Below are 27,548 nucleotides of genomic sequence, written 5' to 3'. Positions count from 1 at the left end.
AAGAGAGCAACTCCTCCCTCCCCAGACCCCTCTCAGTACCCAGGAGCAGTGGGAGGCGGCGAGGAGAGTGGGAGTTTGGTATGCTACATTTCCTAAAGCCACCTGTTGCAGAGGCTCCTCTCTATCTGCAGCACAGCACAGTTCTGCCCAGCTCAGCCCTGGGCAGTGCCAGGGTGGGCAGGAGCTTCCCCAGGGCAGGGACCAGGCCAGGGTTGTGCTTGTGGTGCTCAGTCCCCCAAACCAGGATCTGGGGAGCCAGCCAAGCCCCCACCATGGGCTGGGGCTCCTCTCCAGTTCCCGGACCCTGCCACCGCCAAGTGCAGCTCCTTCTCCTCAGTCTCTCACCTTACTCCTGCCCTCTGAGTCTTTCCTTCAGGTTCTTCTGGACATCTCCCTTTGCTTTGCCCTTGAGGTTCCAGCATCCACAGTACCCCTGCATCTGGCTCAGCCCCTGGAGCAAAGGAATTCTCCTGCCCTGCCCAGCTCACCTCTTGGTGAGCACAAAAGATTCTTCCTGCAAGCGGTGGGTTATAACACTATATATATACACACCCAAGATGTAATTTTAGAGCGTTTGCAGAGCTAGAACACTTTCCATTGCCTGAGCTCAGTGCCAGGAACACAGAGTGAGGTTCAGGCTGCAGCAGGAGCCCACAGACACACATCGCTTACCAAATGTGGCCCCAGCACAGCTCTCCTCCCACCTCTGCCAGGCTTCCAGCAGCACTGGGTAACACCGGATGACCAGGATGAATCACACCGCCCGGTGTGTGGGAGCTGGCAGCGCTGCGGAGGCTTCACCCAGGGCGTTACATAACAGGGCTGCGGCCGGGCCTCAGCCTACAGCCTTGGGTCAGCATACAGCAAAGGGAAGGGGAAGCCTCTGGTTGTGGGCACAGCAGCCTAAGAAGGGAAGACAGGGATAGAAGGTGCTCCCCAAAGCTTCTCAACCCTGTGAGGACCCACCACATGGCCACCCTCCTCCCCAGCATGCAAGCAAATCTGGTTCTTGAATGGGAAGAGGGTGGATGCTGAGCCAGGCTCCCAGCCTCATCCCCCAGCCTTATCCCTCAGCCTTTTGCAGCCCACGCAGCCCGCAGAGGGAGAAGCGGGAAGCGGCTGCTGCGGAGAGAGGCAGCTCTCCAGGCAAGCTGCAGGCTCTGCAAGGTACACACTGTTCCAGCCTCCTCCTGCTGTAGTAATGGGTGCATTGGTGTGATGGCTTGTTCCTGCCACCTGTCCTCTCTCCTCAGCCACGTACCCCCTGCAGCATAGGGCAGGGCCTGGCAGGGCAGGCAGCCTCTCACCTCCTCAACCCACTTCCTTCTACCCCCAGAAGGGACATGAGGAGCTGAACAGCCCCAGAGTATCAGAAATAAACCCCAGGCAGTGGGAGGGGGATAAAATGTCTGCTCTGGCCATGTCCACCATCCAGCAGTGTCACACAGCCAGCGCAAAGGTTGGATGTGACAGAGGAAAACATGAGAAATGGCTCATTTCCCTTACGGGAAAGATGGAAGCGTCACATCTGGGCACATACAGAGGCTGGGGAAAGGACAAGGCATGGGGAGGAAGAGAAAGTGTGGGCCAAGAGGGGCAGCACAAAGCCAGGATTGGTGATGCTTTCAGCACAACTCACCCTTGGAAAAAGGCTACCTGGGACCAGGAAGATGAAGTTGATGGACATGTGGAAATGTCCCCTGCCACCTAGATGTCCTCTGGCCACGCCAAACAGAGACAAAAAACATCAAGCCCCATCACATGCAGGGCAAAGTCAACTCTCTGCAGAAGCCGGTAGCAACACTCCTTTCAACAAGGCCTTAAAATTACCTCATTGTTTTAGATGGAAAGAAATCTTGGAAATTCAGCTGCAGAAGTTGTCTGAATAAATTGGAAGTTAGAGAAATTCCTCCCACACACATAGCTGTTGGGATGAACTAACCCTGAAACCTAACTGTTACCCTGGAACACTTGGACAGTTGTAGGCAATAGCAGTACACACACACAAGAGAGGGCATGGTAATTATGGCATGACAACGTTCAGCAATATTCTTTGTAAGTCCCATTACTGTTTTTTTTTGTACAGTTTGGTGCAACTCTGTGTGCAGAAACACACATGCCCTGACCTCCCTGCCACAACTGAGCTAACCTGGAAGTCCTTAAAATGTAACATTCTCAGGAGGTGGCACAACCACCCAAGCTTCTCTTACTGTTATTCACTTCATTTTGCTTCTGAACAAGGAAGAATTTGATGAAATATCATGAAAGAAAACAGAAGAAATTAAAAACTTGGATGAAAGAATTAAAAACTTGATGAAAAGCTCCCAACAGAAAAATTCAATGAAAGTGCCTGATCAGAATAGTAGCAGAGCAATATGAAAAGAAAAAAGCAATAAAGAGGATGTGGAACCAGAGCAAATAAAAGAATTATGACTTTCTGAAGCACATATCTGACAAAAAAGTAATCAAATGTTGCCCGAACTGAAAACCAATTTAAAACTTGAAATTGTAAAAACCTACATGCTAAACTTGAGATCACTCTAATCTGGGAAAAAATAAGTAGAAACGCACACAGTATGTTCTTGTTATCAGAGATATGCTCACTGGCTGAGCTGCTGGAAATAAAACCTGATGAACTACATAAGCAGCAAACTTTTTCTTAAAAAAAAAAAGAAAAAAAAAAAGCAGAGAGGAAAAAAATAATTAATTATTTGAGTACAGAAATAAGTTTATTAAAAGTTCACAGAATTCCAGTGAGCTCAAGCAGGAGTATTCCCTTTCCAGTTCCAATAAAAATGAGTGTGAGAGGATAATCTCTGCTAGTTCTGAATTCTCATAAAGCAATCAAGTCATATCCTGGTTATATTCTGTTCCTCCTAAATTCTAATAAAATTCTGTTCCTACTGTGGAGTCATTATCATTAAATTCACTGTATTTACAAATAATGCTTTCATAATATATATTTTTTAATGGACACAGATTTTAAGCAGTTTTATTCAGCTAACTAGGAATCATTTTTCAAATGCTCGGTCTCAGCATTTGGAATCAAAATTCATTTTCCACTGAAATACAGTTGGAACAAATTTATAATAAATAATGAAGTGAAATCTAATGGGAAAATGTGTCACTCACCATCTTCTAATATAAGAAGTACAGGCATTAAGAATTGAAACAAATGCATGTCACACTATAACCTCACTCACTTAAGCACGGCACAGCACCCTGCTCAGCCAGAAGTACCACAATTTATACTCATCACCAAGAATCAGCTTGTCCTTAGGCAAACAGCAGCAATCCATAAACACAGAAAGATTACAACTAGGCAATTACATCAGCACTTTCTGATCATCCATTTAAATCGTGACTTTGGCCCCTCCATCCTATTCAGCAGCAGGCTGAGAACCAAGCAAGCAAGGCACAAATAAACTTAGTCTTGATTCTAAGAAGCACGGTGCATTCTTCTGCCTTTTTTGCCACTTCCATGTAGTTCTGCCAGTTGTGTCCTCTCCTCGACGAAAGCAGCCCAGAAACAAAAGGAACTGAGTATATTCCCAGCCCAGAACCTGTGAGCCCTGGAAATCTCTTACTGATGTAGAGACTGCTAATGCAGGCTCAGGGGAACTAGACAACCACCCCCATTTCTGGTTGTTTCTCTGACACTACTTTGGGGATCACACCAAATTTCTCGGAAGATGCGACTAACAATCACAGAAATGCTGAGGCTAGAAGGTATCTCTTGGAGACCATCCTGCTCAACCTCCCTGCTCAAGGCAGGTGACCTACAGGAGGTTGATCAGGGCCGTGTCCAAGAAAGTTCTGAATATCTTCAGTGAGAGAGACTCAGTTCCAAACCAGAGCTACATTGACCCCACACTGGCCTGCTGCAGACAGGTCCTCCAGCCCAGCGGTCCCAAGCCCAGGATCACTGGGAGCTGGGATCCCAGCTGCACTGGTGCCCTGTGATCTTTGGCCAGCCACTTCTAAGTCCAGTGTTTCACACCCTTAGCTTGCCAGCCATCATGCAACTTCTCAGCACCTCCAGTCTCCTACTACCACCTTCTAGGACAAAATGAAGCAGTCCCTGGTAGAGCCCTCTCTACTCTCTCTTAGGAGGAACTCAGAATTACCTGGAGATGTTTTTCCCACCTCTCACACCCTGCTTTTTAGCACTTGAGGGTCTAGAGAAGCCTGGCTCACTCCGACTCAGCCTTCTCCATGGCTCACCCAACCTATCTGCAGATAGCAAGACACAAGACATGAATGCTGAGGGTAAGGGAATCAGGTCACCTAAAGCTTTCACATGTTCCTACTGAGCAGGAGCACTATGTCTCCTCTTTAAATATATCGTCACTTGAGATCAAACTACAACAGCTCTAGAAGCCCTTCCTTGGCCAAAGCAGGATTCACAGGGACAGTGCTGGGAGCTGCACAAATGATCCTGGTGCTGAAATGCTTCCGTACAGTGGCATTTAAACTCCCTGGAGACTGAGCAACATTACAGTAATTTCAATTAGGAATGTGATTTCCCAGTCAAAGAGGCTTGCTCCGCAGCCCTCAGCATGGATGCAGCACTTAAGCCTTTACAGCCATCCACTGAGAGGGCCGTACGGGGCAGGCAGGGCGGGACCATGCTGAAGCTTCTGTAACCACCACAGAGAGCCACAAAAACTAGACCCAACAAGGAGGGAAGTGCTGGAGAGGGGAAGGTAAAGCAGGGACAGGAGGATGAGAGAGGAGAACCCACAAACAAGGCCTCTCTATCCCACCTCCTGCCACCTGTGTGAAGGAATCCTGTGGGATCTGCCTGGCCCTGTCTCACCCATTAAGCACCAACAAACATGCCCTGGCTGTGAGAAGGGCTGTGCACAGCTACCTGGCCCCAGCTGATCACATTGTTGTCATAATGGTGTGAGTAAACTCACACCATTGTTGTCACCTAATAACAGGGGTGATAGCAATCAAATTTACCAGGCTGAGCTGCATTTGAAGCAGTAACTTAGAGCAGTTTTTAAAAGACACTTAGGCACCTTAAAGTGTAGGTAGATGCCAGAGTGGTCGTGAAAAGCACCGAGGCATCTCATTGCTGGAGGTCTCACAGCTGGGTAGGGACAGAGCGCAACAAGGCCGCAGCTGAGGCAAACTGGGGCTGGAGCTGCTGCACAGAAACCAACCAAAGAGAACAAATATGCTCCACTGCTTTCCCTGAAATGATCTCATAGCAAACAGCTTTTGATCTGAGCTCAGTACATAAGCAATGCAATGTTTTCTTCAAACTTTTGGCTAAGTACGCTAAATATATTTACAGCAATTAAGCTATGTAGGTAAGAATAGCTATTTCACCAGGCGCAGGAGTGATGACTGCAGAAGGCTTTGGTGTTTGCAGGACTCATGGAGGAGTCAGCACTTGCACAGCAAGCACAGTGATGTCTTCATATGAGTTTAGGTGATTGATTAGTTTAATAACAACTGAATTCACTAGTGGGTGTCAGAAACATTTCTCCTTCTCCCTGCTGCTTTGGTGAAGTGATCACAGCCTGTGAAAACAGGTATTTCCTGCAAGGAATATTTAAAGCAGACACTCCTCCTTTTACAACTCTTCAAATTCTGGGTCTGGAGCTGTGCTGAACCCCAATTCCTGTGCCTGAGGCCACAAGCTTGGATAGCAGAGGAGCAGTGGCCCAGCAGCAGGCCTCGTGCTCCCTGCAGGCCACAGTGGCTGAGGTGTGGGCCTGCCAATTTATGGAGTGTTTTGGAGAGTAGGAACAGAGGGATTGGTGTGATATCATGGGGCAAAAAAAAAAGAAAAAAAAAAGAAAAGCACTGAAAGGGACTGAGACACTTATGGGAAGAGCAGAGAAAACATGCTGCCATGGCAAGCAGGCAGAGGTTTAAGCTTTCAGGGAAGCCAGAAAAGCCCATATGCGCTATGGAGTCGGAGGCTGCAGGGGTCAGGCAGCCTCCATGCTTTTATTTACTACTCATTTGTTTGCAGAGGGCTGTTTGCCAGGCTACTGAAGACAAATCCTTCCTGACAGAGCTGCCCCTGCTTCCCTCTCCATCTGCTCAGCACCGGCACCACTTTGCAGGCAGCAGGGCCAGCAGGACAGACTCAGCCCTGCCCCTGCAGCACCTGGTCATGCTCCCTCCTACTTCTCCCACACCTTCCCCAAATTCCCCTCTGAACAAAAAACACAGCATCCCCTTCCATCCCAAGCAGTACTTCCTGCCTCCTCCCCTGCTCAGACAGGCCTGCCCTGCACCATTGTAAGGCCTAGTGCACAGGGTTCCACGGAGAAAGGTGATCGCTCCCACCCACCTGCCCACCCAGTCTTCTCCTCCCCTCCTGTCTCCACATCCTCTCCCCACTGAATTCTCATAAAGAGGAGAAAGCAGAAGCACAGATCAGTTCTGGAGATGGCAGGAAAGCAGCTAAAGGAAAAAAAGACGTTCATACAATAAAAAAAAAAAACAAAAACAACCAACAACAAAAAAACAAACAAACAAAAAAAACAACCACAAACAAACCAACACCAAAAACCTCAGCCAAACAAAGGTGCCTGGATAACACTCTCTGTGTCAGGGAGATCTCTGCATTGCACATCTCTATGCAGCACCGCTGCCACGCGGGAGGACATGAAACGCGGAGGGGAGAAGGCACGGCCCCGGTCTGCAGACGAACTCGGGTGAAGTACAGTGGGGGAGAGCAGCTAAGACAGTGACACAACCCCAACCCTACTACCCCTTCTGCTGCAGTTATCACTGCCCAAAGCCGAGGGCGGAACGGGGAGAGACACCTCCGGCACCCCTTCAGATGTGGTCCCCGGCTGGGCTGTGCGGCCGGGATGACGTGGGGACCGAGCACAGCTACGGCATGACACAGCGGCGGGACGACATTTCGGCTGGCACAGAGGCAGCGGCACAGGGACCCAGAGAGCTGCCCGGCCCTAGGGCTCCCTCCCTCCTTGTGCCGCTGGGCGGCTCCAGGAGCCCGGGGCAGCCCCGCACCGCGCCGTGCCCCGCCGCCCATCCGTCAGGTGCAAACAAGAGCTACGTAGAGCCACGCCGGTACACGCCGCAGCACGCGGGCGGGAAGCGGCACCTCACCCGCGAGAAGTACACAGAAATCTCCTTCGGCAGCAAACCGGCCCCTTCCCCGCATCCCCGACCCGCGCGGCCCCCTCCGGCATCCCACCGCCGTCCGCCGCGAGCCAAACGTTCCCGGCGGATCCCACGGGCGCGTCCGCCGCGAGCCGAACCCCGGCACGGCTCCCTCCCTTCCCAACCGCCCAGCGCCGGCCCCTCCCGCGGTCGTACCGGCCTCCCCCGGCCACCGACCCGCGCCCGACACCGACCTGCCCGCAGCTCGCTCCGTTCGGGGCCCGCCGCCCGGCCGCCGGGTGCCCGGCCTCGGCACGGGAAGAGGAGGGGGTCGGGGCCGCCCCGCCCCGCCGCCCGCCCCGCTGCGGCGCCCCCCCCCACTCCGCCTCTGCGCTGCTCGGAGCCGGGGCCTGCGCTGCCGGGGCCGCCCGCGCTCCAACGGGTTCGCCTGGCCCCGCGGCTCCGGCTTGGGGGGAGCGCTGCGAGCCGGGCGGCGCGGAGCGGCCTCTGCGGCAGCCGGCCGGGGGAGCTGCAGGGCGGCACGGCACGGCGCGCGTTGCGGAGCGCAGCGGCGTTCGCTGAATCTCTGCTGCGGATGCGGCGTCGCCCGGTTGCGCGGCAGCTGAGAAACTTGGCGGGGATCCTACCGGTGCCGAGCGGCCTTAGGGTGGGACGGGGGCCTGAGCGGGGGTGCAAAGGGGCTTCGAGAGCCCGTCCTCCCCCAAGTACCCACCGCGCTCCTTCCGACCGAGCAATAAAAGGCGAAGGAGCAGCAGCACGGTGGGCTGCAGGTGCTCCCGGCCTCCCCGGTTCCCATCCCAGCCGGTAATCGGGAGCTGCCGCCAAAGGGTGACCCCGGAGAGGTCCCACTGACGTCCCGAGCGCTTCGCTGCTGCCACCCCATAGGGGTGCCCGGGTCCCACACACGTGGCTGCAGTGCTGAGTAAACAGCATCTAAGGCACTCTCTAAAAACTCGTTTAGACTCATTGGGTCTCTTTAGGGCTGAGGAAGTGCAGCCCAGCGCAGAGCCCCTGCACGGTAGGGGAGCTAAAGCCTGATGGGCACAGCCTGATGAAGGTGCGCTACCCTAGGGAACCAAAGAACACAATGAGCAGGCAAGCAGGAGCTGGGAATAGACGGCACCACTCCTGAGCCGTGGGGATCCAAGGAAAGAGAACCAACTGTCCCACACAGTGCCCTTCCTTCTCTTTAATCTCCTCATGGCTGTGGCCCTGACACAGCACTGCTGATGGTGCAGGGCAAAGTGGGATACAACTGGATGCCCACCAATAAAATGTTACTGTCAGTGAGACCTTTGTCCCCAGCCTGTGGCTTTGAGAAGCTCCCACAGCTAAAGAAATGTGACTAACATCAGGGAACACTGGAACAAACAAGGACTTCTATCTCTCTCCATCTCCCTCAGCCCCAGCTGTGATGCAGAGAAGTTGCTCAGCTGCCCACTCACTCCCGACGAGCCAGCACTGGTCTTACAGTGTCACTCAGGCTGAGAGGCTATGACAGCTCCTTGTGGCAGGTGACATGGGCAGTGTCAGGACTCTGCAGGTTGCACAACACGCGCTCTGCGTGTTGTGACTGAGCTGCAGAGGCTGTGGGAAAGACAAATTGATGGGATTTTCTAAAATCACTTGTGACAGCAGATTGCTTCTGGTTCCCCAGTGCAAGATTCCCATTTCTCAATGAGTACAGACTGTATTATTCATAAGCCATGGCTTCTCTGGTCCATTGAGCTGGAAAGCAAGATGCTCCATCATTTAAACTGGCAAATGCCATGGTGAAGCACTGACTCCTGAGTAGAGCTGGCCTCCTTGGCTGGGACCCTGGCCCATGAAGAGCGCTATGGGTATGGTCTTGCAAGGTTCATGTGCTGGCTGTTCCCTGCCAGGTTGGCCCAGCAGGGTGCACTGGGTCTTGCCTGGAGGCAGATGGTGGAAGAAGAAAGAGCAGAGTTTAGATTTGGAGCCCAGGGAAAGAGCAGCAGGCAGAGAGGTAGCCATCCCCTATGAGGCACCCTGTATGGGTGCACTGCAGTGCAGTCTCTCACCATGCTGCGAGTCAGGCAGAGAAGCCCTGGACACGGTGCTAGGTTAGAGCATCCTCTACACAGCCTTGGGTACAGCCCCCTGCTTCCTTGCCTGCTAACTGTTTCAAGGACAGTTATCTGTTACTGGAAGGATTTCTTCTCATAACACGATGTCTATCCTTTATAAGCAGGAGTTTATTCTCACCCTGGTGACCAAGAGGGTGTTATCCCCAGATAGAGAAGGAAGCTTGTACTTGAGGGAATTAACCCTGCAATCACGCAGTGCTGGGTGGGCCTCCTCTGAGGCTGACATCATACAGCCCTGCAGTACTCACTCTAATCGCAGCCATGAGTGCTCAGCATTTCTTTACACTGGGCTCCAGAGCATTGAGCAGACACCCAGCAAATGTTGCCCAGGCAGTTCAGTAACCACATTAGGCAAGTGCTGTTGAATCCCACCTAAGGCAGCCCCTTGGATGGAGGCAGGAGGCTGCTCCCTGATCCTCTCTAGCCTTTTCCCTTCCTAGTACTGCCTGTCACCTTCCAGAAACACCTCCCAGCTGCAGTAGCTAAGGAAACAGGGCTCCTGCAGACAGCAGCTTCTTTCATTGGGTACCAGCACTGCAGCCTCGAGGGCTCCCGGGGAACTGAGATGTGCACTCAGGGCTATGGCAGTGCCAGTCCCACACAAAGCCATGCAGAGCCTCTGTCCACCCCGTGTTGATCCCAGAGCCTGAACACAGCACATCACTCCCCACTCGTACCTCCCAGCGGTCACACCAGCCACCTCTGCTGCGTTAATTAAGAAAGTTAATTTCTTAATTTTCAAGTGCTCACCCCAGACCACTGCAGGGCTCTCTGAAGGCAGCTTTCCATGGGTAATAACAGAGAAATGGGGACCACAGCTGCTAAGACAGGAAATCATTTCTCCTACCACCAGCTCCCTCGCGGGTTGCTATGTGCATGCTTGTAATTTCAAATTTACTTCAAACATTACCCACTAACCAGGCTGTGTGACCAGGCACTAATCAGTTACATTAAAGTATGCTAATTGGCTCTTCTCACTTGCTGCTCTGGTGGGACAGCATGCCTCAATACTTACAGGTGTGGCATTTCTCCCCAGCTCTCAACCCCCTTTTTTCAGCTGCCCTCAGCAGCAAGGTGCTCCCGAGGTGCCACTCCACCCACCACAGCCCCACACCAACAGGCAGCACAGCAGCATGGGTGGCTCAAGCTGTCCAAACCACTGCTATAGTTCCACCACAACTGCTCATCTTGATGAATGATGAATGCCAACCACCCTGCTTGCAGCCATCCTTGCCTCCAGCAGTATCACTTGGGGGTCCCACCAGCATCCTGCCACTCACCAATCCATCTTTCTCCCTGCATACTGCCTTTTGCAGCACTGAACACTTAACTTACCTCCTTGAAGGAAGACAAATGGGAGATCATCACCTAGACCTGCAGGCTTGCACTTTTGTGTATCAGACACCCATGCATTCCCTGACAAAAGTCTGCCCTGGGGTCAGACCCACTGCCACTCACCTTTCAGTGACAGATGCACTGACTTGACCTTGTGCCTTGAAGCTCAGGGTATGCACATTGCTTACTTGTGGCTCTGGTAGTGTGCATCAATGCGAAGTTGGATCTGCTCTCTCTGGAAAAGGCTTCTTCCTCTCTTAGGCAGATATATCTGAGAGAGAAATAGAATAAACTTTTGGTTGCACACAGCTTGTAGAGAGGTAAGAGATTTCCTGAAATGGAGGTCATTCAAGAAAAGTGTAGATGTGGCTCTTACAGACAGGTGTTACAGCTGGAAAGATTATCATGGTGAAAACTGGAAAATAAACAGGGAAGGAATGTTCACCTGTATCCAAAGATCTAAGTTCACAGGACAGACTCCACAGAGAAGAGGTCCCCAGAAAGAGATCCTCTCCCCATGGCAGTCAGACCTTAAATGGGGTCTAGAGTCTATCAGCTTCACCTGTGCTCCCACGGCTGACTCAGTCCTTTACTCAGGTGATCAATCAGTGGTTCAGGCCATGACTCAACAGTTCCCATACAAGTGGTGATGGTGGGGGTGGGCTGGCAGTTATACTACAGCTTTAATGATTCTATGATTTGCCGATCTGAGCCAAATCTTTCCTACAAATTTAAGGGAAACATCCCCTCTGTACTGAGAGCAGCAAGCGGTAATTCCCAGCGGATAAGAAGAAGATCCAGTCTGAGTCCTTGGCCTTCTGAATCGGAAAATGGAATTCGTGATGATGCTTCAAGCAAAGAAAGATTGATTGCACAGATAGCAGGGAAAAGTTATGGTAGTTTTAATGAGAATGTCAGTGGATATTGGGGGCAGATGTGAGCTGACAGCCTGAGCCAGCAGAGCCAGCATGGGATGTAACGAACCATATTAGAGCTCAGGCCAAGCACAGAGCCTTGCATGCAGGATGTGACCCCACACACGTGCCCGGCCATCCCGCCAGCACGCAGCCAGCACTCCGTGCACTGATGTTCTCCCCGGCTAAAAAGAGCCTCCAGACGCTCAGCTAATGAAGATTCAGCAGCGTGGTCCTTTCTGAGTGCCACTAGAGTCATTAACCGTAACCACGATGCCTCACACGCAAAATACATCTTTGCTAACTCCTTTCCCGTACGTGCTCCTAAGCTCCCCTAAGACCCGGTGCCTCCCACAACGGCACAGCCCAGTACAGCCGCGAACGGCCAGCACCAGCTCCGCCCACGTGCCTCCGCACCCTCATGGGGCTCGGCCGAGGCCTCCGGGGGCCTGCGGGAGCTCGGCGGGCCCCCAGCGCCACCTATTGGCGATCCCGCGCCTGTGCGCCTCGGGGAGCGGGGCGGCCCGATGGGGGGCAGCTGGGATACTCCAACCCCACCGGGCAGGAGCCGAAGGGAGGCAGCTGGAAACATGTCTGGAGAAAGCCCAAGTCTCGTTGCCGCAGGGACTGCTTCCTGATATGGTAGGTTTCAGCTGGCAGGAGCCTATCTTGCTTCAGGCAGCCTGGTGTGCGGCTGCCCTTGGTGTGCTGCCATCAGCCTGACCTTGGGCCTTGTCGAAGCAGTACCAAGGGCTTCATTTGATACCAGATATATCAGGTTGCTCCTCCTATCAAGCCAGATCTACTCCAGGAAAATATGCTGTTCATCAGTAATAGCCACAGAGGTGCACAGAGACTGATGATGGGGACGAACAGTGGAACACCTCAACCCACTCAGGGATTGTTGTAGGAACCCCTTTCGAGTGGGCATCAGAATGACAGGGTAATGGCCCTTCCTCTTTGGGCACTGGGACAGGCTGCCCAGGGAGGTGGTGAAGTCATCATCCCTGGGAGTGTTCAAGAAATATCTAGATGTGGTACTGATGAATACGGTTTAGTGGGCAATGTTGGTGGTAGGTAGATGATTATAGAGGTCTTTTCCAATTTTAAGCATTCTATGATTCTTCTGCACCAAACCCAGTGCTCACAAGGCCAAATGCATGGGATCCAGCTTCTTCTGTATCTACCAGAGGCTTGTCTTTCGTACAAAAGCACAATGGCCTGGGGTGAGACAGGCCCTTTACTGGGCTCAGGCAGCTGTGCACTGTGATACATGGGGACAGAGCGCTGCAATAAGCAAGACAGCGTTTGACCTGGTAGATGGGTGGCTGGAGACCTGGTTTCTGCTTCCAGTGCTGTTAGAACATTCTGCATAATGAATCCTAAAAGGAAAAAGCACATGCTGGAGCAGGTAGAAATTAAGCAGAGAGAATCTGGCCTTCCATGTAGCAAGGAAGTGTTCATTTAAAATCATCACCACCTGTGCTGTAGCTGGGGTAGTGCTTAGAAATATGACTGCATGTATGAAATATGACTGCAGTTATGTACAGTGCATGTAGTGCCCCAGTCGATAGACAGCATTTTTGCAGAGCCTTAATTTAGGCACTGCTCTCACAGATGCACTGGAGGAGCATCTTCATGACAGGGCAGCAGCCACGTGACACAAGGAGCAAGATCTCTTCTCCCAGAACACTACTGCAGCAGGCAGCAGGATTAATCCAAGTCTATTTTCTGGAATTGATTTAACACTGTGTTCATTTATCTGCAGCTCTTGCTGAAGCATTTCATATTTCAGATCTGATTTCACTGTTTCCAAGGCTGAAAGGCTTGCTTCTCTGGGGAACAGCAGTTCTGCAAGAGAACAACAAGTAGGAGCCCTAGGGAAGCAGCAACAGGGAAGGAATATTTTATCTTTAGTAACTGGTCATTTCCATTTTGGAGGTAGTGAAAAAAGAGCCATCTGGTGGGTGCTGAATATTCACTATGTAAACAGTGACTTGGTTATGAATATGTACATGCAATATTGTTTATTATTTATAGGATTCCCTAGATGTGCAGATTTGACACAGTGCTCAACAGCAAGAGACCATAGGAGAGGAAGCCGAGGCAACTGGCCTGGGGTTGGGGAGAAGAATGCTTCCTGTATAAAAACGGGAATAGCACCTCTTCTGAAGCAGCATCTGCTTCTGCTGACAGCAGATTGACACTGAATTTGTGTCAGTGAATTTGGGTTTGGATTGCCTCCATTCACATTTATTATTTAATTCTCTGTTCCTTAAAAGATGTGCTCCTACAGTGCCCTGTCTGGGAATGACCTAGCACAGCACAGCTGGACCAGCTGCCTGTACTTGCTGTGGTATTCACCTGGGGGTGAGGGAATCTATGGCTTGAGCTTTATTGCACAGGAGCTTCAAATCAGTCAGCTTAAACAGGAGACAGATTATTGTTGCATTTTTCCTGTGAGCCTGCTAGAAAGAAAAGCAAGAAGAGGATTCCCATGGAGACCCAGGGTGACACTGCGTTATCAGAGTATAATGTCGGGTACTGAAGAGTGCTAAGGGGATTCAAGAGCACCTGGGCACATTCAGAAGATGCTCAGAACATCGCTGGCTGTGCATTATTTTTCCTCTACTTCCCCAAAAAGATGTTTAGATGTCTATGTGGCTTCAGGAGTGAGGGAGATTGTCTAGGAAAGGCAGGAAGAATTGTAAGGAGTTTCATACAGGAGAAGACAGTGTTGGTGACTGCTCTGATGTTTTGTGGAAAGAGCTCTGTATTCCTTGCTAAGTGACTGTAAAGAACCTGTATTCTGCACTCACAGGACTCTCCCTGTCATCACATCTGATATTGGAGGAATGTGGTCATTGTAGCAGTTTCTTAGCTGCAGGAGGACAAACAGTCTCAGGCAGCCAGCACCAACTCATGCAGAGCATTATAAAAGCAAATCAGCTAATGTTTTGAAGAATGACTTGTCCTTGTACCTAAAGCACTGCATCCTGCTTTAAATCCTGTGGGTTAGAAGACACCAGCTGACACGTCTTAGAAAGCAGCCTTTTTTTTTTTTTTTTTTTTTTTCTTGTCTAAATATATCCTTGGTGCTCACACTGCTTGGGCTGCCTGAGTCATGGACTCTGTGGCAGAAGTGACAGCAAATGTGCTGCAGGTTGCTGTTCAGATATTCTGATGGTGGGTTTTGCTCAAAAGACATAAAACATCTGTTAAAGTCTATTCAGTAGCTCATCCTTGGAGGCAATTGACTCTTTGTCAATAAACATTTCCTCTGTCTTCCTAAGTGCTGGAAACCCCTTTGCTATGGGATGCTGTTGCAAGGGAAGCTGGAGATCAGGCATGTTTGAAAGGGTCATGTTCTAGGTGCATTTTTTATTCATTTCCATTTCTCCTCCTCACTTGCGTGGATTATTGACCCCAAAACATCTCTTTCAAATACAAAGATACAGCAAGGCATGGATATGTCTTTAGGTGGCAGATAATTTATTTTAGAACTGTCTGGATTACTTTTCAGTGTATGACACTATCTGAATCATAACATGTCCCTGCCTAAATACCTTGCACAATTCAAATTATCTCCCAGCTTATTCCTACACTGAGTGATAAGCTGAGAGGTTTGTAGTAAGAAAACTGCAGCCAAATTAACCTTCAGAAAACCTGTCACACTGAGACAGAAAGGAAAAACCCTCTCTCAACATTGTCCTTGAAGGGAGCAGAAAGCGAGAGCAGGTGAAGATTGACCAGACGGGGACTGAAAAAGATGCAGAAATGCTTAAGTCATAATTTCAGATACAGCATGCACTTGGCAGTATGTTAAAGTCATGACTATCTTTCAGCTGTTTAGTTCCCACTTCTTACTTTGTTAATGAGTGTCCTCTTCACTGAAACCCCTGACACAACTGATGCAGCACAATGGGCAGTCTAAGTCAAAATCATTAAAATCTGGCTATAGAAATCTACACTGACAGCTGCCTGCACTCAGTGCTGGCTGCCCCTCCACTCAGGTTCCTGAGCAACAGACACAATACCCCAGGTCCTTCAGGCTTTTCATCAAAGGTTTCCAAAACACAGCACAAGACTGAGAGAATGAGGTGACTTCATCTGGAGAAGACACAGTAACCATTTTCAAGTACACAGACATCACAGAGAGAAAAGGATTCAAATTTTCTGTATCCACTGGGCGTGAAATAAGGACTATGGATTTTAATTGCTGCAAAGAAATTTCAAGTCAAATAGGAGGAAAATCTAAAAAGGGGGAAAAGAACTAGATGAATTACCTTGAAGTAGTGGAGAATCCCCATTGCCAGGGATAGTCAGGATCTAGTTGGACCCTCTTCTGCAAGGGATGGATATATCTGGGTCAAGGAGAAAGAGGCACTGGGAAAGGTGGTTGAGTTGGCCTCTGAAGATCATTTATCACTTTGAGTAGAAACTTCGTATTAGGACCCTATTTCAGGATGTTCAGATCTGTCCCTTGATAGCATAGGCAAGTGCAAGAAAGGAACTGAGCTCTCTTTTTCCTCTCAGTGTTCAAGTCTCCACCTATGTAGATCTGAAGCTGGGCAGCATAAAAACCTGCAGCGCTGCTGCCAACCATGCTATATAATTTCTGTTGCTAAATTGAAGACTTCAAGCCTCACCTGCTACATTTTATGGCTGTTCAACTTCACCTAACCAAACAGGAAATCTCTCCAGACATTGTGGGTGTTAAAATTTTGAAAGTTAACTAGCTGGAGAAAGGAAAAATCTCACAAGAACTTTATAAGCTTTGTACTTAAATGATAATTTAAGACAAGCAGCACTGAGTTTACCACAGAGAGCATTCATTTCTCCCAAGCTATCACAGTAAACAGCAGATATTAACTCACTCATTTCAGAAAAAAAATCACCATCAGGATGTATCTTGAATGCTAGACTAATGGATCTGAATGAAGTAATGCACATTTTGAGCTGGAAGAAATGATACATAATTTGTGATGCAATTTAAAACAAGATCTCAAAAGAGGTTGAGCAGGGTGTATCAGAGCATGGAATTGACTAGAACTGCATTTTATTTTGCTTAAAATGGCTGAGCACAGGGAACAAAGGGGTCCAGCGAACAAGCTACCAAGATGTTCATCTGCCAGTCATCGTGACCAAGCATAGCCTATGTTATTGAGCTAGAAAATGAAAACTCCAGCTGGCTGACAACTGTACAGATTATGCCACCTTCCTTGCTTGGGCAATACTGGGAAATGTGCCCCCTCAAACACGTGGGGAACAATAGCCACTTCACACACACACACAGGGAGCAGGGGAAGGTGACATGATGAGACTCGGTTATGCTAACACTGGAATGAGAGCAAGTATTATTTCAATGTACTATGCTAATTTTTGGAAAACATCTGCACAGTAGGTAATAACAACAATAAATTGCTCCTATTGGTGTTCCTCATGCTTACTTGTCATGGTTTCCCAGAGGCAGACATGTGGCTTGAAACCTGCCCTATACAAAAGACAGGAAAATTCTAATACATGGATTAAATAATTTATCTACAATTGAAAGCAGGATGGAGAACTACTCCAACTCCTGGGTCACAACCAGAGTCTGTCCAGGGAAACTATCTCCCCAGAGGAGGAGCAGGGTTGTGCCACACATTCAAGTTATCTCATGTAGATGATCTTACAATGGAAAAAATTCAAATTCCTGAAGAAAATCTTGCTACTTGCTCCAGATTAGCTGCTGCTCTCACTATTCACTTACTCATGTTAATTTCCTTATTTACTGACCTCTCTCTTATGCATACACATGCACATGAATAGGCAAATTCATCCATAGATAATTGCTTCCCCATCCTGTCAACATTTCATCATATCGACACAATGGCATTGAACGAGGAATTTTTTTTACTATATTCTAAAATATGCATTCAGTATTTTGACAGTGACAAATCATAAGCAGCAATTTGCAGGAGCATTTTAATGAAAATGTGTGGGATAAACTGCCCTACTGTTTTCCTCTCCTCTCCTCTCCTCTCCTCTCCTCTCCTCTCCTCTCCTCTCCTCTCCTCTCCTCTCCTCTCCTCTCCTCTCCTCTCCTCTCCTCTCCTCTCCTCTCCTCTCCTCTCTCTCCTTCCTTTCTCCTCCTTTCTTCTCCACTTCCCTTTCCTCCAATTTGGCTGTTGCTTATTATGTCCCCTGTACAGGCAGAGTTAATAACTTTCATCAGATATGGTCCCTTCAACCAAAAAGTCTCTTATTATATGAAAAGAATTCTGTGGTGTTTTTCGGTTTTTGTTTTTGTTTGTTTTTGTTCTTTTTGTTTGTTTTTTTTTGTTTTTTTGTTTTTTGTTTAGTTTTTATTATTTTGATATAAGCTGTTAAAATATGGAGGAAACAATGTCTGATTATTTAAAGATAAAATTCTCACTGGGTCATGCATCTTTATTGCAAGGCTCAGTCTACTTTAAATTGATGATTTGAGGGAATATTGGAGGATTTTTATTCTCAGCAGTCATGACAGGAGAATGAGGGAGGTGGGAGTGAAAGCTAGATTGGTTCTGAGCAGCTCTCCTTTCAGTTCTGCTGAAGGTGTCTCTTAGTTGTTTGTCACAGCAGACCCAGCGCCTACAGGCTTAGTTTGCACTTTCTTTTACGAGTATCATTGCCTCCATTTTTCTCAGAAATGTTGAATCATGAAAGTTATCTGGTAGAAAAAAAACGTTTATGATAAAGAACCCTTGAACTTGTTTGCTGTCACCAACCTCCAAGCTAGTGCAAGTGTCAGAGATAAGCACAGCCACCCTCTGCTCCAGATCTCTCTCCCTATAAGAAGAGACATTAAACACATTTTAATTTTGCTCTGTGTGTTCAGACGAAGGGAGAGGCAATCTGTTGCTAGGTGTGCTGAGGTAGGCTAGTAAGCCTTGGGCCTATGATAAGGCTAAAGCCACCAGTCCTCTTTTCCCTTCCTCTGCCATGGGTGGTTTGTCTGTGGAGGGAGAAGGGATGCTTCTCATTGGAGCTGAGTGGGTGCAGCATGTAAGTGTGTGGGAGAATGAGAGGCTGTGCACAGCACCAGTGTAGACAGTGTGAGAGTGTGTAGGTGGGCAGTGGGGTTGAGGTCGTGCAGCTGTAAGAGGGGAATACATGTTGGCACCGTTTCTACCAGCCCACCATGCTGCCCAAGCACCTCTGTTCATACACCAAACCCTCTCCTATACATCTGCTGTTGTACAGGGCTGTACTAACCACCCAGGCAGAGGCTGTCTCCCGCTTTCCCCCTGCCTCAGATGCTGGTTCGAGCAGGAGACGCCTCGTGGGACGGCGACATCTGAAGGCTTGTCCCCCCTCGGAGCCTCTGGGGGGGCGCAGAAAGAGGTGGAGGACGTGCGGTGGTGCTGAACGGACAGCTCCGGGTCCGCGGGACCGAGGGGGATAGGAAGGGACGGGGACGGGGGTGTGGAGTCGGGGGAGGGAGAAGATCGTACTGGAGAGGGGGAGAGGGAGAAGCAAAATAGGACAAAAACAAAAAGAGAGGTAGGGGGGGGGGGGGGAGAGAGAGAAAGAGCGGCAAGGGCAGAGGCAAGGCAGGGGCAGCGACAGAGACAGAGGACAGGGACAAGGCCGAACAAGTGTGGGACAACAAAAGAACAGAATAGGAGAGAAAGAAGGAAAAGGAGACAGAGGGAGGAGAAGGAGTACGGCGTCGGACTGCCCTACGACACGGCAGCCGCGGGGGTCTCGGCTTGACTGGAGGCGGTAACGGCGGCTCCGAGGTGCCAGACGGACGGTACCGGGGCAGCAGGAACAAGGGGACTGCAGGGCGGCGGCGTGCATAGGGACCGACCGCCCACAGCCGCCGGGACACTGCAGGCACCGCGGCGCTGGGGAGCTCTCTGGAGCTGCCGGCGAGGAGTGCTCGGGGTGCCGGGGCAGCCACGCCGCGACCGGACTGGCTCCGAGCTGCCTTCGGTCCTCCGGGCTCTCCGCGTCCCCACGGTACGGGCTGAGCCTCGGGGCAGAGGGGAGCACCAAGAGAGCTGGGGGAGCCCGCCCGGCCGGTGCCGATGCGCTGTGGTCGGCCAGAGCCGCGGCTGCGGCTGCGAGGCCGCCCGGCTTGGTAAACCAGCGCCGCAGGTTGCATCCGGACAGCACTTGACCAGCTGTTTTGTGCATTTTCTAATTTCGTGCACAGCAGGGCAGCGGTCAGAGAGGTAATCTGTAGATCCGTGGCTTTAAAGGATAAATTAGAGCATTGGATTTGATCCGTATTGCAGTGGATTAGAGCAACCTCTCCCCCCTCCCCTTCTCCTCCCCCCTTCCTTTCCAATTCACTCCCCCCTCCTCCAGCACCACCTTTTTTCTTCTCATGCAATACCAAAACTGACCCTGCCTGGCAGAGGGACTCTGCTAGGCGAGCGGAGCGGTGCCTGTTCCGCCGGCGCACCGAGGGAGCCAGCTCTTCCCCTTCAGCCTCCGCAGCCCCTCCGGGGCACCGCCGCTGCGAATTCCCCGGAGGCAGACGCCGGGGCCGGGCTGCCTCCTCCGGGCGCCGGGGAGCGGGCGCTGCCCTGGGGCTCCCCTTTGCCGAGCCCCGCCGGGGCCGTGGGGCGGCGGCGAGAGAGAGCTTCCCCGCCTCAGGGCACTCCCGGAGCAGAGCGGGGCCGGGGACCCGGCAGGAAATGGAAGGATGAAGTGTGCAGCCGGAGCGGTGATGTTCGTCCTCTCCTTGCTCTCCCCTGCAGGAACGTAATCCGCAATGCTAGTTCTCAGGTTGCTCAATGTTGTTGCTCCAGCCTACTTCTTGTGCATCTCCCTAGTGACCTTCGTCCTCCAGATCTTTCTCTTCATCCCCAGCATGTTCAGAGACCCCTCCACCACCCCACTTTTCTCTCCTGCTCTGCTGCATGGGGCCCTCTTCCTCTTCCTCTCAGCTAATGCCCTGGGCAACTACATCCTCGTGATCCAGAGCTCCCCTGAGGAACTGGGCAAGGGCTTAAACTTGGGCGAAGGAGCTGAAATGATGGCGGACTGGCTGGACGGAAGCAGGTCCCCTGGCTCAGCCTTGCCCAGCACTCACTACTGTAGACTGTGTGCCAGAGTCACCCAGAGGCATGACCACCACTGTTTCTTCACAGGGAACTGCATTGGGAGCAGGAACATGCGGAACTTCATCATGTTCTGCCTCTACACCTCTCTGGCTTGCCTCGACTCCCTGGTGGCAGGCATGGCTTACATTTCTGCTTCACTCTCCATGTCCTTTGCAAACCCACTCGCCTTCCTCACACTTCTGCCTCACTCTATCAGCCAGTTCTTCTCAGGTAAGGATCCTTCCTTGGCCACGAGGAGCCCATTCTTCTCCCAGGGCTCCAGGATAGTGGCCATGCTCTTTGCTGTTTGGCTGTGTGTGAGGATGGGTGGAGGGGGGGTGTGGGCATGGGGAGAATTGTCTGTGTTTGATAGAGTCTCCTTTAAAGGCAATGGCTTCAGAGACTGGGACCCTCTCCGGGTTACATCTATAGCCCTATTCATAATGTGTTGTACTCTGGAAAACACTCTGTAACCAGATTGCCAGAGATGGTCTAGGGCTGCAGTCGTGATTGAGGCATTTAGACAGAGGTGGGAGATTTTATTCATTGTACTACAGGTGAGGGGAGTCTTACATGCAGATGTGGAGAGTGTCCCAGAGGAGATATGTCCATTCTCTTCATCCAAGTCATGCACCTACTCCACCTCCTGCCTCCTGTCAGAGCGAACTTACTGATTCTAGCACAGGAGAATTTGGGCTCACGTTTCAGAAATCAAGCAGGGCATTTGTTAATGTAATTGATCAAACACCTCTCTCTTGACTCTAGTCTGGGATGCAGCTCCACAGAAAGGCAAGACAAATTATCCATTCCTGCCCTCTGGAAAAGCTCTGCAACCAAAGCAACCTCTGTCTTCTTTTCACCATCCCTTATTCATCCCTCTGTTTTTCCTGATTTCTCTTCTCTTCCCGTCCTCCTGTAAATGTCCTCAGGATTTCTCCTTCCCTCCCATTCATTCTGTTCCTGTGCCTTTTCCTTCACTCTGCCAGCCCTGTCTCTTCACCTTTCACCATGCTCTCAAACTCTCCAACCTCTTCCCTTTCTCTGTCTAAACATAAGAGCTAGATAAAACCTGATCTGGGACAAGTTACTCTGCAAACAGCGGAGTCTGCTCTGAAATTGACAGCTGAAAAATGCCATTTTCCCCACATGCAGTTCATGCTGAGCACATTGAGATCAGTTTTCATCAGACTAAAATAGGTATTCCACATATTTTAGTTTTGAAGGTTCAACTGAGCACAGAGTAAGAAGGGCCTGGAGTCTGTTTTGGCTTGAGTACTGCCACCAGAATTGTTGATCATTATCTGATAAGGAGATGTTCATTGCTGGTGATACAAGAGCCAGAAAGGCCCCTGATTGCTTTCGGATTCCAGGCTGGGTTTGCAGGGTTGCCATCTGAAAACAAACAAATATCTCTACTTGGCAAATGAACAGATTCGTCATGGTAATCACTGAGAGACTATAAACATGAAATCCTGCCATGACATTTTTATGGAGTCATTTTTCCATGCAGAAGAATTTTTGTAAATAGTGTTGCACAAGCTTCACTAGCATTAAAAACACTTGGCATATTTTTCCTTGGTGCCTAAGCTCTGCTCAGCACATCAGCCTAGAAGGTAAAGCAGGGATTTGGGAGAATATTATCCAGGAATTAGTTCTCTCCCTGATTCTGTGGGCTCGTCTGCACCAAGATGAGTCCTGGCACATGTATGAAGACACACTGGAGTGCCCCACTTTTGGTGTCAGCACCCACAGTGCCAAAGTGGGCACACTGCAGTGTGTGAATGGGATGTGAAGGGGCTGGGAGCAAGGCTGGGGTTTGGGCACCCAGGAGCCAACAGAACCATAGAAACATGATCCCATGGAATTTCTGCCTCAGCTGGAATGACACAGTAACATGCAGGTGCCTCGGTTGCTCAGGAGGAAGGGCGTTCTGGGCTTCCATCAGTTCATTTATCTCCTGTGCAGGAAAGAGAAATATGACCTAGAATAGTTACTAGAAGGACTAGAAGGACTGCCCACCCAATGTTCTTATGCAGCTATTACTTAGGTGGAATCCAAACAGAGCTTTGCTACAACAGGAAAAAAAAAAACAAACAACAACTTTACCCTTCATCTCCAGCGTGCCCTTGGTGCTGGGGAGGTGGGAGAGGACAGAAGTTGAATCTGCTGATCTAAGGTCAACTCAGTGTCTCCTGCTTCCATGCTGGGAAAATTTTTGGTTGGCTCGTTTTCCCAGACCGTGCTCAGGCATGTATTTTGGAGTCTGACCCAGAGTCTATAATTTCAGGCTGTGATTCAGTTTTTCTGGCATAGATAACGTATGGTAATAAGCTTGAGACCACGTCAGGTCAGTCAGAGCAAAATGAACCCGAGACTAAAGTGGACTGTGGTGATGAGGGGCAAATGAAGCGCACTTCTATAAATATAGGTCAGGCCAGATCCAAGAAAGAATGGATAGAAAATGCTTTTTGTGGGCAGCCTGAAAATAAGGTTAAAAAATGCACACATCTGGAAAATATGGCTGAGAGATGCTGAATAAATGCAAAGGGAAACAAGTGTAATTGCTTATTTGATGCTGAATTTCAGCAGCTCATAGAAACAAAGCTTACAGCTGTCTTCCCAAGGCTCAGAAGAAAGCCCCTTTCTTCCGCTCCATCCCATCTGAAATCAGCTGTAGAAGGGAACACATGCCTGTCACACAGGTCCAGCAGAAGAGCAGAGAAATCTGTATTTGGCTCTGTACTTCCCCTTTGGTCCCCTAAGTTATTCTGATAGAATTGGTCTGGGGGTTTGTCACCATCTTGGACATTGTTCTCTCCTTGCTGTATGGCACATGAAGCCCACTGGGATCTAATGATATCTCATTAGATGATGCTGCAATTAAAGTGAACGCTGAACGACTCTGGTGCCTTTTCCTAGCAGGATGATCCAACAGTTCGGGGCTGCAAGCAGCACCCTCACCAATAGCCCTCAGAGTGGCCTGCAGGCAGAGCCCAGGTCTGAGTGCATTGTGCAGGCCTGTGCCAAGTTTGTGCTCCCACTCTGCACGCCAGGCAGGCTGGGCTCAGGGACCATGGGCTGGGTGGAGTATTCTGGCAGCAACTTTAAGAAAGAAATTTGGACTGAACTTGGGAAAGTTTTCTGTTTCATTTTCTTGCATTCATGTGAAAGCTGTATTTGTCAAGTGGCAGGAAAGACATTACTGATTTTTCATTAAAAAAAAAAAAAAAACATTGTTCAGCTATTATACATATCACAGAATGGTTTAGGTTGGAGGGGTCCTTAAAGTTCACCCAGTCCCAACTTGTGCCATGGGCAGGGCTGCTGCTCCCCATTAGCTCAGGCTGCCTAGGGCCCCATCCAGCCTGTCCTCGATCCCCTCCACGGATGGGGCATCTATATCTTCTCTGGGCACATGTATGTCTAGTGATGGAGCCCCAAATCTGTCTGCCTGGTATTAGTGCATACGGTAAGGTTTCTGGAAGCATCCAAATGCTGTAGAACTGCATCTCCTTCCAAAAGGAGCCTGGGAACCACTGAGTCCCTGTGCTTAACAGGCAGATGCTGAAATCATTTCATATTCTTCAAGATAGAGCTGCAGTCATACAAATGTCTTTCACTTCTGGCTGAGACTGCCTCTGAAATCCAGATCCTCACATTAACAACAAAAGGAGAACTCTGCAGAGATTGCCACCATTTTAGCACCTCCCCAGTGGGATGCATTGCCTGGGGCACTACAAGGAAAGGGATGCACTGCCTGGCCGCTCCAAGGAAAGCAATTTTGTGTTGTTAGTCACCACCCTACCTTTCTCCTCACTCACCTCTTGTATGGCTGCTCAATGTGGCCAGCCAGGCCCTCAGGGCTGCGTGTGATGCTGACACGTGAGAGGTTCCTAAACTCTTTCTTTTGCTGTTCCCCTCCCCTGACTGTCATTATGCAGGGGCTCTGCTCAGCTCTGAGATGTTTGTCATCCTCATGCTCTACCTCTGGCTTGGGATTGGGCTGGCCTGTGCTGGGTTCTGCTGCCACCAGCTGCTGCTGATCCTGCGTGGGCAGACACGGTACCAGGTGCGGAAGGGGATGGTGGTGAAAGCCCGGCCCTGGAGGGAGAATCTGCGGGAGGTCTTCGGCAAGAGATGGCTGCTGGGGCTTCTCATCCCCATGCTGAACGTGGGAAGTGACTGCCGCAGGCAGAAAGTGAAATAAAAACCCTGCATGCGCATCCCTTGCAGGCAGCACTCCCCAGCTCCCAGACCATGAGGAGCTGGGCCACTTCATCCCTTGAGACTGCAGCCTCTGCAGGAGGATGGGACCGGCTATCCAAAAGAATCAATTTAGCCTATTAATGCAGAGATCACAAACCATGTAGAGGAAGAGATACTGCAGCTTAGTAGTCGCATCACTGCACCTGCATACATGGCAACAGGCTTTGAACTAGCAGCAGGATTAGTCTGATCTCTGTTCCCTGCCCTTGGCCACCTGTATGTCCCCAAACAAGCTACAGCAGGAGCTCCCTGAGAGCCTGGGTTGTTGTGATAAGTTGCAAAACTGACATCTGCTCATTTGGAGCCTCCAAGGTGCCTTTGGCCCTTTTGTTCTGGAGGCAACAGCACTGAGAAGCCCTCCCTGGCAGACCTGCAATGCAATCAAGCCTCCAAAGGAGCAGGCTGTGAACATGGCTATGGCAGCGGATAAATCTGCTCTCAAAAGGCTAGGAAAACCAGGAAGGAAACAGAGAGAAATCCAGTATTTCTCCATTTCTGTCTCAAGAAAATGCTCTCCCCGCTCCCTGTGCAATGACATGCCAACACTGCAGCTTTGCCACATGCTTTCAGCAGCCCTTTGTCCAGGAATGCAGCACAGACAAAGCTGCAGCAAGCAGATAAATCAGCATCAGGCAGAGCACAGGGAGAGGCAATGCAGAGGTGAATGGAAAGCTGTGTCTGAGGAAATGTACTGTCAGGCTGGGTGAGAGACAGAGACAAGAGCACGTTCAAGGACGTGCCCACGTCCCCCTGCACCACACTCTGCAGAGGGCACCGACACTGTTGGTGCTGTGGGGGGCTCTGAATCCCAGAAACAGGAGCAGTTTCAGTGGATCAGGACATTTTGCACTAAAACCAAAATGTTTACCTCGGACATCCCCGCCACACCGTGTTTATAGGCTCTCCAGAGCAATTCCCTCTCACGTTGCTGCAGAGGGGTAAATTCATCCATGTTATAACTCCATTAAGGAGGTTAATGGAATTACTACAGGGATTAATCAGCCTAACGTGTCAGTTGTTTTCCAGCTGCAGCAACAGCCCTTGAGATCAGTGCAGATATGCTATGCTACTAGGTGCCTTAAGAAAGAATGAGCAACATTGACCAGGATCATAGTGCTGAGCTCCTCAGCACCTGCAACAAGAAGCTGTTGTTTTGGCAAACTGCATCAGCTTATGTGGGCTGGGCAGAAATCCATTGCTTCTCTTTAATAAGCTGGGGAGTATGCTGACAAGCCGTGAAAAATGTGTTTTCCCTTCCTCAAAAATGCTCTCTATGCATCCCAGGTAGAGAAGCACACGTGCTCGCATCCTTGCATTCCTCATGAGCCACAGCAGAGGCACGCAGTTCTATAGCTTCACACTTGTGTACATGTTTGGATCAATAATAAAGTCTATTGTGATGAGCAAAGCAACCATGAAAATATATTAAAAAAACCCTAACTGGATAATTAAAACTTGTAGACTTGTAGCATACAAGCCTTTCCACACTGTGTGTGTTCGCATGAATGCACCACTGTTGCAATGTGTAATAATCTGTATTTGCACTAATGGTGAACAATAAAAAGTGTTTTGACTTTTTATGGTGGCTGTATTGTGCTTTTTAACAGTTCGTTAGCTGTCTTTGTATGTGACAGAAGCTATGTTTGTTACCTCGTGTATACAGACATCCTGAAGGAAAAAGTCAGGATGTGTTTATTAATTTGTCAATAATTCGATGTAACATTTTGGATAAGTCCTTTCACCCTTTCTACTTTAATGTAATGATCAATCTAAAAATGCATCCAGCAGGCAACTTGGGGACACTTTCTACTCACTATTTATAAATTACATACAAACCTCAGTGGAAAGCTACAGGAAAATTGAGTGTTATCACTGCCCATGAACAGCATCTCAAAGTAAATTATTCCCCGCTGGTGAGGTGGCACCAAGGTGAGCAGACAGTCACCTTGTCGCTGGCAGCTGAGCCAGCACTCGGAGCCATGCACCTCGTCTTGGACAGACTCCAAAATTATTCTTGTCCCACCAATCAGTTGATGCAACAACTTCTTTTATCAGATATCTCTACAGGCAAAGGGCTCCCAAGGTTTTACATCAGTAAAAATTATGTTCTTACCCTCTGCAGCTGGCACTTGAATGCTGCAGTTTGGGCAGCTCGTGGCATTCAGGGCCTGCTGCCAAGCCATGAGCTTTTTGGGGGTGGCATTGTGGGAAGGGCACAGCCAGCTCACAGCTTGGGTGGACTGCCTGTGAGGACAGTTCTGTGCAGGCAGTGATGTTAATTGCCCCCAGAGCCTGCTATCTCTGCTCACTGATGCTGGGCCATGCCTGCCCTTTGCCAGTCAGAACTGTCTGCCCTCACTGCAAGGTCTCTCCATGTTGCAGCCCAGGAGGATCTCAATTTGAGCAACCACAGCATGGCTCCCCACAATTATCCTTCACCCAATTGTTCTTCCTCATGACTTATTCAGTCATCTGTGTTCTGACTGCAAACCATCATGTCGTCATTTTGTGCAGTTAAATGTTTCCCCTGCAGCAAACAGCTGGATGTCAGCAGAAGTTGTGGGACTCTCAGATGTATGCAGTCTTTACAGTTATGATCCTCTGGGATGAAAAGAGCTATAAAAATGTAACATTACAGTGGCTCCATGTATTGGCTTATTTCTCTCCTCATTCCCAGTTGCGTGGACTGCCCTATTTGGGGCAGAGCAGTAGTTCTGCAGGGACAG

General features: G+C 49.8%; 2 protein-coding genes across 5 annotated transcripts in view; one reads left to right on the top strand and one right to left on the bottom strand.

Moving 5' to 3' along the window:
* The window catches only part of TMEM63C (transmembrane protein 63C), a 28,203-nt gene extending 17,380 nt beyond the window's left edge, over positions 1-10,823 (bottom strand). For 2 of the 4 annotated variants that reach the window (XM_085225386.1, XM_085225385.1), the window contains exon 1: positions 7,353-7,731. The gene's annotated coding sequence lies outside the window, so the exon portion shown is untranslated. Of the gene's footprint in view, positions 1-7,352; positions 7,733-10,685 lie in introns of those variants that run through there. The other 2 variants (XM_019615771.3, XM_085225387.1) reach the window with 2 other exon arrangements.
* A 9,006-nt stretch (positions 10,824-19,829) lies between these two features.
* Positions 19,830-26,402, top strand: ZDHHC22 (zDHHC palmitoyltransferase 22). Its single transcript, XM_003206631.5, has 2 exons — positions 19,830-20,787; positions 24,498-26,402. Exons 1-2 carry the CDS (start codon positions 20,226-20,228, stop codon positions 24,761-24,763), a joined length of 828 nt encoding a protein of 275 aa, XP_003206679.1. The 5' UTR covers positions 19,830-20,225; the 3' UTR covers positions 24,764-26,402.
* Positions 26,403-27,548: the final 1,146 nt, after the last annotated feature.

Source organism: Meleagris gallopavo, chromosome 5, assembly GCF_905368555.1.
Source record: "Meleagris gallopavo chromosome 5, MGAL_WU_HG_1.1, whole genome shotgun sequence".
Lineage (NCBI taxonomy): Eukaryota > Metazoa > Chordata > Aves > Galliformes > Phasianidae > Meleagris > Meleagris gallopavo.
The sequence above is the reverse complement of the archived record's forward strand: the minus strand, read 5'-3'. Positions and strand labels throughout refer to the sequence as shown.

Excerpts from the sequence above, each read along its gene's own strand:
- ZDHHC22 (XM_003206631.5), top strand. The coding sequence starts at position 20,226 with ATGCTAGTTCTCAGGTTGCTCAATGTTGTTGCTCCAGCCTACTTCTTG. Across the intron at positions 20,788-24,497 it reads TATCAGCCAGTTCTTCTCAG|GGGCTCTGCTCAGCTCTGAG; the intron begins GTAAGGATCCTT and ends GTCATTATGCAG.